A 10,829-nucleotide genomic window follows, 5' to 3' on the forward strand; every position below is an offset into this window, starting at 1 on the left:
GAACATATTACGACACTAAATAAAATCATGATATTTTTTTTATTTTTTTATGTTATCCTTTTATATAGGTCGCCCGTTATCCATGTTTTTTTCATATTTTTTATGTCCTGTTTTACTTCGCCGTAAAGGAAAAGCTGAATTATAGCAGCGTTTAAATTTAGCCAAGAAGCTTTTATGGGCATCTAAAGTGTTATCCTCTCCGAAAATGTCATTCCAATTTTCTTGCTTTATAAGGGTGCCAAAATGATTTAGGGTTTCTTCATTTATGGTGCGATGTCAAAAGATTTCTGTACAATTATTTCTTTCCTTAGCTAAGGACGATTCTAAGCAGAAGATAGCCGAATGGTCACTAATATCGTACAAAAGTGCACCTGCCGTAGTCTGACTGTTATCAATTTTTGTAACACAGACGTCAAGAGACGTTGCAGTGTCTGTGGTCACCCTCGTTTGTAGTGTTATTACATTGCTACAGGCATGCTGGTGTGTGACATCGCGGATTTCTCTCGCATGTAGATCGTCACAAAATTGTATCTATATTTATATTTCCCAGAATAAAATATAAAGCTGTTACAGTTCCAAGATAACATAGTGCACAATCAAGAAAAGTCATAAATTCAAACATATTGCCGGAAGACGATCTGTACAAAACAGCCACTACTACGTTCGATATGTTTACAAATAGACTTTCAACATTTTCGTCTATTCTGATTAAATTATCAATTACTTGGTACTGGAAGTGGTATTTAAAATAAAGTGCTATGCCGCCACCTCTCTTCTTTTCTCTGCTGAGACTTTCACACGAGTACCCCTAAAGTTGTGGTAGTATGTCTTCTTTCGTCAACCATGTTTCCGTGAGTGCTATAGCATCGAATTCCAAACTCCGAGAGTGTTATGAGACTTCAAAGCCCTCTACTTTATTCTTAACACTCCTCATGTTAAAATGTATAGTCGAGAACTGTCCCTTCCTGTTTTTATACTTGTTATTGAATGCTTGACAATCAAAATAATAACAATCAAGTCGCATATCGTCGTCCATTTTCAGTTTTTATGCACTCCGAAAGTGCTATCATTTTTTTCATTCGTTATTTTTTTCGACATCGGACATGTTAGTGATTTAGAGAATGTTCACGTGCTTCGTTTCGTTTAACGACATCGTACACGTCACCTGTTTCGGGCAGCCTCTTGATCTCAATGTCATTGCTCTTCTCATATTGCTCCAGTTCTTCGATTCTTTCGCTCAACCTGCGATTTTCGGAGGTAAGCTCTTCGTTCGTTTGTGTAAGTTCCTGTACTTATTTTCGTAGTTCCTTCATTTGGTTTTTGATTTCATTTACGCAGTCGCAAGTGTCAATGTAATACTTAACGCTATGTTTTATGGTCCTGAGCTCGGCCATCAGCTCGCGTCTTAGATCTTCAAGGGCTCTCCCGATATCTATGCACTTTTTACTAATTTCGGCAGGAAAGAACTTCAACCGTCAGTACACTTCAATCAACGAATAATCGGCGCTGTTCCGGAAGCAGTGCGAGTTTTTCTAGGTTTTTACAGCAAAGTAATTAACTCTCAATTGTGGAAAACAGAGATTATTAGGCGATTTCTAATGTGCGCACTGCTGCCGAACTGAAGTTCTGTTGGGTGTGCTTGCTCGTAATGTAGTTGACAGTGGCGCCCTGGTCTCGCCGTATCTCGTTACCTGGTATTGCTTCTGGCGACCGTCGAAGGGGGCGATGTATCGCGCAGTGCGTCTGCGCGCTGCCAGTGACTGCTCGGACAGCTTTCCTATTCCTTAAAAAAAAAAAATAAATAAACCGGCTGCTTTTAGCCCGTTAAAATGATTCCTACGTGTAAAAACTATGTTTTTGCTTTATTGCCGCGTACCTTTACCCAGATTGCATGCTATCTGACTTTGTACAATCGTAGACTGTTTTGCAGGGTAGATGCCAATCTGGTAATATCTTTCGTTATGAAAATTTCAAATTTATAGCATATGCTAACGAGAACGCGTATTTGTAACTGGAGTGGTTGCAGGCCAGCAAAAGGAGGTGGATGATTATCGAGTTTTATCAATTTTCACGGAACTTCAAAATCTTAACACTTGTATTTTTATTATTATCGATACTCTAGTCGCTTTTGGGCACACTTTAATTGTCTTGGGAAATTAGGGGAGGCGTGTCTGGCATTATAATTTATTTAATCACTGTCAGTATGGCTGAATTGGCTGCAGGTGGAGAATCCACGTGAAGGGGTCGCGTTAAATTCCACTTGTATTATTTTAAAATAAATTTCTACCATACTCACCTATGCAAAATATGTGTATCCCAAGCCGAACTAACCTCATAAAGGAAATCGAGTAATTGAGAAAAATATCTCCTCATCACTACCCTTTGTAGGAGCCAATATGAATTGCTATTGTTGGAACTTTGCTTGAGTTAAAAGGTAGAACATCGCTCTTTCTATATTGTTAATAAACCACCCCAGGTTTCCTCCATCCCACCAATAGAGAGACAAATATTTGATTCAAAATTTATTTATTTATTTATTTATTTGTGTTTTATACGATAGAGTTGGAGTCTAATGTAATATATAAAATTCTGCAGGACTCTTAATTGCAGTTCTGTTTTCGTGTTTGGGACAAAATTATCAATTCCCCTCAGGGTAAAGGTGATGCAGCTTTAATCTCCTCACTATTTGGATAGGGATAATCATTGAAGTCAGTGTAATCGGTAGATAGGCAGAGACCTACTTTTTTATCGCTTTCATGAAAGCATCTACAGGTTCCGTTTTTTCCAGTGCATGGTGTCCAGCTTCCATTTTCAAGTTGCGTGCACTGGAAATAAAAAGAATGAACACGTTTATTTATATATTAAGAAACTGTTATATAAGGCGTTGTAAATAGAATGATGGTTTGTCTTTTCTGCATTTTCTTGGCACCTCTTAGTTTACATAGTGGTTAGTTACATAATGCGAAGTACAATCTCTTGTACATTTTTTCGCCCATTAACTGCTCGCTGCGCAAGTACCACAATTTATTTTAGTATCCCTGGGAAACCACTTTGCAATACTATGCTATAGAGAAACGTAAATGCTGCATTTATATTACAGGATTGTAAATTGTGCCTCATTTAATATTTTATAATAAGCACTTTGAAACTGGGGAAAATACGACTAGTGCTTATTACAACGAATAATATCTACAGCTGAATTATAAGTAACTTGTGCACATGATTAGTAGTGGAATACATACGAATTCTCTTGAGATGTTTTTAAACTTGTTCAAACCCAAATATAAATAAACTCACTAATTTTGTGACATTTCAAAAACTGAGTATAAGTTAAAAAGGCAAATACAGAAAAATTCACAGAACGGTCCCTCGCCTCTACCCATATGACTGATTTTGAAATATTAAAAAAAAAAGTGTCGCGTTGAAAATATAAATTTAATAATGAACATAAATGTATTTGTATGCATATGCTTCTAATTTTTCAAGAGGTAAAGATAAGGTTACGTGTTTAAGACTAAAGCCATTTTAAAAGGAAAATGCACAATTGTAGTTTTGTACACCTGATGTATTCTAGAACTAGAAATAATTAAGCAAAAAAAAAATGAACAGAGCCAATCTAGATCAGTATCAGTGGTTGAGCAATTCCGAAGATAATCCACCCAGCAATACTTCCAATCCTCGGGCGACTAACAGACTTGGGCTCCATGTAAATGTATTTTATTTACACGACATACATATTGTACTTCTTTAAAAGAGCGGAATAAAGAACCGGAGCCCTATTTTGCAGTCTCTGAGTGCAAAATAGGACACCGATTCTTTGTTTAGTCTACAGATAATTTAGCCCGAGCCTCTGCAATAGGCAAACATAACCGGTCAAGCATCGGTGCTAAAGAGGGGCGACACGAAAACCTCATGCAACTCGGTCTTTTTGTTATTTGAAAAAACCTTTTATGTTAAATGCAGTTGTGTTTAGTAGGCGCACCTTTAAGATGCACCAAAATACATCTATTAAGCTAATTTAAAATTTTCTTACATTCGTGCCGCAGTATTCAACAGTAAATAGTTCGTATTCCTTGCTTTCTTCGTCTCCATCTTTATCTTGTTCCGCAGAAATTAAATGGATGCTGGAAAAGTATAATTCGGTTTATAAATACCTACTGAAACCTTCGAGGTTCAACTGATTTAATAAGGTATTCGACAAGCATAGCAGGAAGCGATCTCTCTAGCATTTTTCTTCTGGTGATACGATGCGCTAAAATTAAACTACTTACAAGATTCAATTGATCATATATAAACGATTTATGAAACATAATTCAAAGCAGGATTGTATTTAATGTTAGAAACGTATTTAAAATACACAGCTGAGCATATTACTAAATTTTGAAACATTAAACAACTCATCGCCTTTTTGTCAGTGTTATTGTTCAAGGCAATCTCTAAATGAACTTGCCGTCCTTGATATGACGCCACGCATTCCTGCTCCATCATCGTACTTCCATAATACCATTCCCCCCAAAAATATTGTCGTTTGCGTATAACATGCGAATATTAAGTCATATATGCTAGTTAAACTTGAGACAGTGCAAATGGTACAAGGACGGAACAAAGAAATTGACGGTACAAGCTCTGTACCGTCCGCTTTTTTTTCCTTCCGTGCCGCATTCGAGCAGTTTCAAGATTAACCTATACCAACTAGCCCAGTTACCCTGTCTTATCTATACCACTTTAATAGGCCTAGTTTCTTTTAGATCTGGAATAGCACCGCCGGAAGTTATCAACGGAGAGATATCAGGATGTGCTACATTAAGCAAGTTTTTGTGCACGTACATTTATAACAATTCAATGCGTAGCTTTAATATTCATACTGAGTATTCCTAAACATAAGAATGATCCATCCCGCGTCATTTACAAAACTTCAATGCGTATTCACATACGCAGATTCTACTTAAACAAACATGTCAGTCGGGACCTGTATTTTACAAGTTTGGAGTTTTATGTGTTCTGATATTTACAGTTTTGTATATCTTTTTTCATATTACAGCATTGAAAAAAAAAACAATATCCGACGATTGACTGTTAAAGAAACCCGATGTCGTTTAAAACACAAATCGGATCCGTTCCATGTCTAGAAAACCTTTGCTTGAGGCGCCTACATCACGAGGTGTACTACACACAGAAATAAGATTGATGTTTTATAAAATTCATAAGAGGTTGGATACGCTTTAATGTTGAATAAATTTATTGAATTGGGCGTTATACTCTCGTAATGATATTTTTTTCTTTCATAAGATTTAACATGAACGTCACTGCGCTAAAAGTGGAGGTCAACGAAGATTTTTGTATATTGACTTCTCAAGGAATATGATACGCTAAAAACGCCATAAAAGTACTCGTTTTCGAAAAAGAACAAAAAAAATATTCATTCGCATCTTTGTCAATATATATCGCTGCCTACGAGTCGATTCTTCTGACCCGTTGTTCATTTTATTTCGAATTACCCTACGTCGGCTAGAAGAAGAATGGATCTGCTGATCAACAGACCCACTCTTTCAGCTTTTAATTTTCCAAAAATATGTTGGAATTTGAAACAGACATATTTTATTCGGATTCCCAACATTCATCTCCGTAAGTGTTGACAAAGAAAATGCTATTTTATCATTAAACGGGAAAAAGTCACGGCGGCGCGTAATAATGAACCTGGTAATAAATAACAAACTGAACTTAGAATCCGAAATGCAATACGGCATTTTTAAATTATCGATCAGATATTCTTGCGAGTTCAATCTTGTTTTCAATTTATATCAAAAACATTTGAAAACGACAAAATATAAATATGCTCTCTTACCCAAAGGCAACAAGGACTGCGATTTGAAAAAAGGTAAATATTTTGACTTCCATTTCAAGAGCTTTGTCTGAGTTATGTTGGAGCATTCAAGAACCTCTGGGTTTTATATTAGCAAACCTGACACTCGTACATTTTTTCTGTCTAAACCCACCTTCGTTTGACGTCATTCTTACATTACGGAAGCTCGCCCCCAAAAGCACATGTTTAAAGTAAACAGCTTTTTGTTTACCTTTCTTACCATGTGCGCGTTTTGCGGCGTAAGGCATGCGAGGTGTGACTGAATAAAAAAAAGGAATGACTTTTCTTACAGCATTTTACACAAGAGAAAGCGGAAATAAAATATTAATTTTCGTTCCAAATACGTTTTCACGGCTTAGATAATAATCTTTATTTCGTTTTGTCCACAAACAGCAAATAGCCTAAATAGTGGTACACGGTTCGTCATTGGAAATGAAATGCAGACAGCCACATATATTCAATGTTATGCACAAATGATCGACTCCAATGTACGTCGAAAAGATGTCACATCATTAAAATGTCTATAGCAGATTGGTCAAGTTTGTTCAATTCCATCTACATTCTTGTTAAGGGAGACGTATCATATAAAGTCCGGGGGTAGAACGGACTCTAAAACCAACTAGACCGCAAGAGAACATGGAAACAAACACTACATAACAAAAGCGATAAATCAACACTTCCGTTCACAACCTTGTGGAAAAAGCATAAAATCGAGTAAACGCCTTCTATTAAGCAAGGTGCGCAACCCTAGTTTCTTAAGTAGTACCTTATAATTGTAGTTGTAGTAACACTTGCACCCGAAATGCCTGTCATACATTATGCCTATGAAGCGTCTTATGAACACGCTCAATGAAGCCTGACGCAATGTGGTTGATACGATTCCAAACGATTGAAGCAAACTGCAGTTTTTTACGCACTAAGCAGCAAAACAAACGCACGAGACAATCAGGAGAACAAAACTGCCGCGCAAAGCGAGATATCACCCCAAGATTCCTAAGAGAGACATAACATTTAGCTAAAACATGATTATTAAAATTGAAAGATGAATTAACAAAAATTTCAAGATCTCGAATGACGGACACTCGGGAGATGACACTGCTGTCTATTGTGTAAGGAAACAAAAGTAAATGTCGCTTCTAGACAGGGGCAATATTTTTGTCTTCTGCTCATTGAGCAAGACATTGTTCATAGAACACCACCTTGAAATTGCCAACTCGTCATCCTGAAGAAGATTGCACTCTGAGTACGAACAAACACAGCGAAACAGTTTGATGACGTCGGCAAAGAGTAATACTTTAGAGTTTTTCACGCTATAAGAAATGTCGTTCACAAAAATCAAGAACAAAAGTGGACCAAGGTTGCTTCCTTGGGACACTCCAAAAGGCGACAACAATTTATCAGGCATGAGCCCCGACAAACGAACATAATTTTGACGACATGAGAGTTAACGTTTAAACCAGTGGCAGTACGTTGGACACAAACCATAACTATCAAGTTTTGTATGAAGAATATTGTGATCAACCTTATCGAAGGCCTTTGTCATCTCAAAATATATTGCATCGACTTGTGCATGGTCACAAACAAATGTAACAGTGTAATCTAAAAAGACGCACAGATTACATTGAACCGACTTTCCCATGCAACGTTCACACTAATAACCGTGAATTTTTAATTGTACCAATGTTGATTTGCGGCACAAATGTAGTGACAGACTCAGAGATGCAGAGACTGTGCGTTTATGTAATTTATCTCATCTGTGATTCTTGTACATATTCGAATGCAATCTATAGGAGCAATTGAGGGGAAATAAATAAGTATGCCCGCATTTGTAGTGACTCAAAAGTGCCGGCCTGTAAGTATTGTACAAGTCTCCCCAAAATTTGGTGTTGGCGTCACATTTTAGATATATTTGTGAAATATAAATATAAAGAGGTAGTTTTAAAAGGCTGTACTGCCTCCTTGCTAATCAAGAAGTTAAGTTTTGCAGACAAGTTTAATGGAAAATTGCACGTGAAGACGGACTCAATAGACTTCAGCGAAATACGGTTCCCGCTGGCATGCCCTCCATGTTGTAAAATTAGTTCTTTCTCGCGTTTTTTAGCAATCAGTCCACTCAATAAGAGCCTTTTGGAAGGACTGATTCCCTTTGTATCGTGTAGATGTTGAATCGTACGTTTTTTCAGATATTATAAGAATGTTTTTATATGCACCAGCAGTTATTATGACCTAGGTCAATTTGCATTGAAATAGCTTTAAATGGCTAAGACTGGCCTCTATTTTGAAGGTTAAATTGAGCTCCATATCAATATTTAAAGCAAAGTAAATACAAAACAAATGTGAATATTAGTTGTTCGTACCCAGGTAGCACGCCAGAGGAATGCCCAACTTGGGCAAAGTTCTGGCAAACATAAGGGCCAACTTTGGCGGAGTTAGGTTTTTGCACCATGGCGCTCATCAGTGCCAAAGTACGGGGCCTAACTATGGCCTTAGTTGGACGTTCCTAGGGCATGCCAAAGTTTGGCTCTTCTATCGTACGCCAGAAGAGTGCCAAAGATGGTCATAATGTAGAAAACCCGAGACTGTGGTAAAAGCAAGGAAACGGAGTCGAAGAAGAAAGACAGAGGAAAAGAACGTTGAGACGTTCTTTTTTCCTGTCTTTCTTTTTCGACTCCGTTTCCTTGCTTTTGCCACAGTCTCGGGTTTTCTACATTATGATCACCATCCACCAGCTCGCCTGCGCACTCACAGTTTTTTCCAAAGTTGGTGCCCTACTTGAGCCATAACTGCCAAAGCAACGCCGAATTTCGGTATTTGGGACGTACCAAAGTTTGGCTTTTCTCTGGTCCGCCACAGGAGTGTCGAAGTAGTGCCATACAAGAGCCATAACTGCCAGAGCGACGCCTAATTTGGCTATTTCAGACACGCCAAAGTTTGACGTTTCTCTGGTACGCCACAGGAGTGCCGAAGTAGTGCCACACTTGAGCCATAACTGCGAAAGCAACGCCTAATTTCGGTATTTCGGCCACGCCGGGTTTGGCTTTTCTCTGGTCCACCACAGTTGGGCCAAAGTAAGTGCCAGACTTGAGCCATAACTGCCAATGCAACGCCTAATTTGGGTATTTTTCACATGCCAAGTTTGACTTTTCTCTGGTGCGCAACAGTTCTGCCAAAGTAAGTGCCAGACTTGAGCCATAACTGCCGTACTAAATCTTAATTTGGTGATTCGGGGCCTGCCGAAGTTTGGCTCTTCTCTGGCTACCCACTGAAGTGCCAAATAAGTGCCAAAAGTGGCAAAGAAAGCCAAGAGGCCTGCCCAAGTTTCGAATATATCTGGTGTGTCACGGAAGCGCTCTTTCACGCGTCCCAGAAGAGAATTAAATTGAATAAGCGTTGGAAACATGATGGTAAGATGTCATCACCTCCGTTCTCAAGCAGCACGGCAATACTTTTCAGTATCGTGCCAGTGCCGGCCGAAAGTAGGTTTCAATATCACTCAAATGTCCAGGTTTGCACCACCGTTTGATATCTGGCAGGTATTGCCGCACAGTTGTTTTGCCCCGGCCTAGCGTTCGCGCAATATTGTGCGAATACTCTACGATGCATCTGCTCCGCATTGGCCGAACGTCGTGGAAGTATGTGTACGTTGCATATCATTTGTTGCATATCCAATCACATATACGGACAAACAAAATTTTTTTCGATCGCTTCCAGAAGTTTATTAAACCTCTATCAATACACACAGTGTATTCTCGACATATCTACAAAGGCCACACTTCTCTGTAAAACGAAAAGCAAATTATAAAATAGAATTAACACTGTCCTCATGCCAAGTAAGCCTCATTACACATAATACTGCGGAGATTGAGAGGAAACCAGGGCTACTATCAGAAGCCTGCTTGCAGTCTACTCACTAATAAAAAAAGCGATATCATGTAATCCTTGATAGATGCATAATCCAACTCAGGTACCCCACAAACACACTTGCGAAAGAAGGTTGCGCACATTCACCTGACGTCTCGTCGTCGGCGAAGAGCAGTTTTCTCGAAGCGTGTTCAACAAACACATCACAAGAATTCCACGAACTCCGGTGAAAAAAATGGCTTTTACCGAAAGTTGGCATGGACGTATTCCGACCGTTTACGACGAAAAAACACGGCCGCGTCTGCAACGCATGAAAGAAACAGAAGACTGAAGAGCGCAGTTCGAAAACAGGACCTACGTGGCCCGCTCATTTCTATAAGTAGGCAAACGGCGTAAACAACAGCCCCTGAGATCCCATCAGCGTGACAGAGAAAGTCACGTGACAAATATTCGTCCCAACGTTTTTGTCCTTCGCGTCCTACGTAGGGAGGTCACGGTGGGTCACGCGTTTCGCTTCACCCTTCTGATTAGCTTAAAGCGGCTGTCAAACTCGCTGACAGCCACACGAAGACATAAAAGCAGGGGGAAGGGATTTGCAAGAGGCTAGGTCGAAGGGGCATCAACAACGCATAAAAGGAAATGCCGCTTCTGCCGGTGACCTTGTCACCTTGCATAGTCTGTCAGCGTTCGGATTCCATTGTGGGCCTCAGAAAGATAATCTCCTTTCTAGAGAGCGAAATGGAAGAGATACTTATGTTTTGCGGGCTTGTCGCCATCCCATAGGCCTCAATTATTTCTCTCCCGACTCGCTCGCAGTGGCCTCCCATGGCTGTCGTGCCGGCGAAATTTGGAGCGCAGCCGGGACATTTTCTCCCGTGAATGACGATCGGGTGCTTAGAATCTGAAGCAACTCTTTCGGCGTGCATCTGATGTTCTCGGACCGTCGGAGTCGGTCGTTGAGGCATCGCCCCGTTTGCCCAATGTACCTGGCCCCGCAGGGCAGGGGTATCGCGTACACTTCCTCCGCTTCCTCTTCTTCCCTCAAGATTTCCCTTTCCGTCACTCCCACGGAGCGGGCGGGCTTTGAGCTTGAAGCCGAAAATAA

General features: G+C 39.6%; 1 protein-coding gene across 1 annotated transcript; it reads right to left on the reverse strand.

The window, feature by feature from the left end:
• Positions 1-2,573: 2,573 nt before the first annotated feature.
• On the reverse strand, positions 2,574-5,911 carry LOC120849670 (evasin P1168). Its single transcript, XM_040221888.1, has 3 exons — positions 5,846-5,911; positions 4,034-4,124; positions 2,574-2,825 (listed from the first exon to the last, which is right to left on the reverse strand). Exons 1-3 carry the CDS (start codon positions 5,896-5,898, stop codon positions 2,649-2,651), a joined length of 321 nt encoding a protein of 106 aa, XP_040077822.1. The 5' UTR covers positions 5,899-5,911; the 3' UTR covers positions 2,574-2,648.
• Between the last annotated feature and the right edge of the window lie 4,918 nt (positions 5,912-10,829).

The sequence above is a fragment of the Ixodes scapularis genome, unplaced genomic scaffold, assembly GCF_016920785.2.
Source record: "Ixodes scapularis isolate PalLabHiFi unplaced genomic scaffold, ASM1692078v2 ptg001358l_1___fragment_6___debris__unscaffolded, whole genome shotgun sequence".
NCBI classification, from domain to species: domain Eukaryota; kingdom Metazoa; phylum Arthropoda; class Arachnida; order Ixodida; family Ixodidae; genus Ixodes; species Ixodes scapularis.

Coding starts and splice junctions, on each gene's coding strand:
- LOC120849670 (XM_040221888.1), bottom strand. CDS start 5,898: ATGGAAGTCAAAATATTTACCTTTTTTCAAATCGCAGTCCTTGTTGCC. Junction 4,125..5,845: donor GCAGTCCTTGTTGCCTTTGG/GTAAGAGAGCAT, acceptor ATACTTTTCCAG/CATCCATTTAATTTCTGCGG. Junction 2,826..4,033: donor TTGAATACTGCGGCACGAAT/GTAAGAAAATTT, acceptor TTTTATTTCCAG/TGCACGCAACTTGAAAATGG.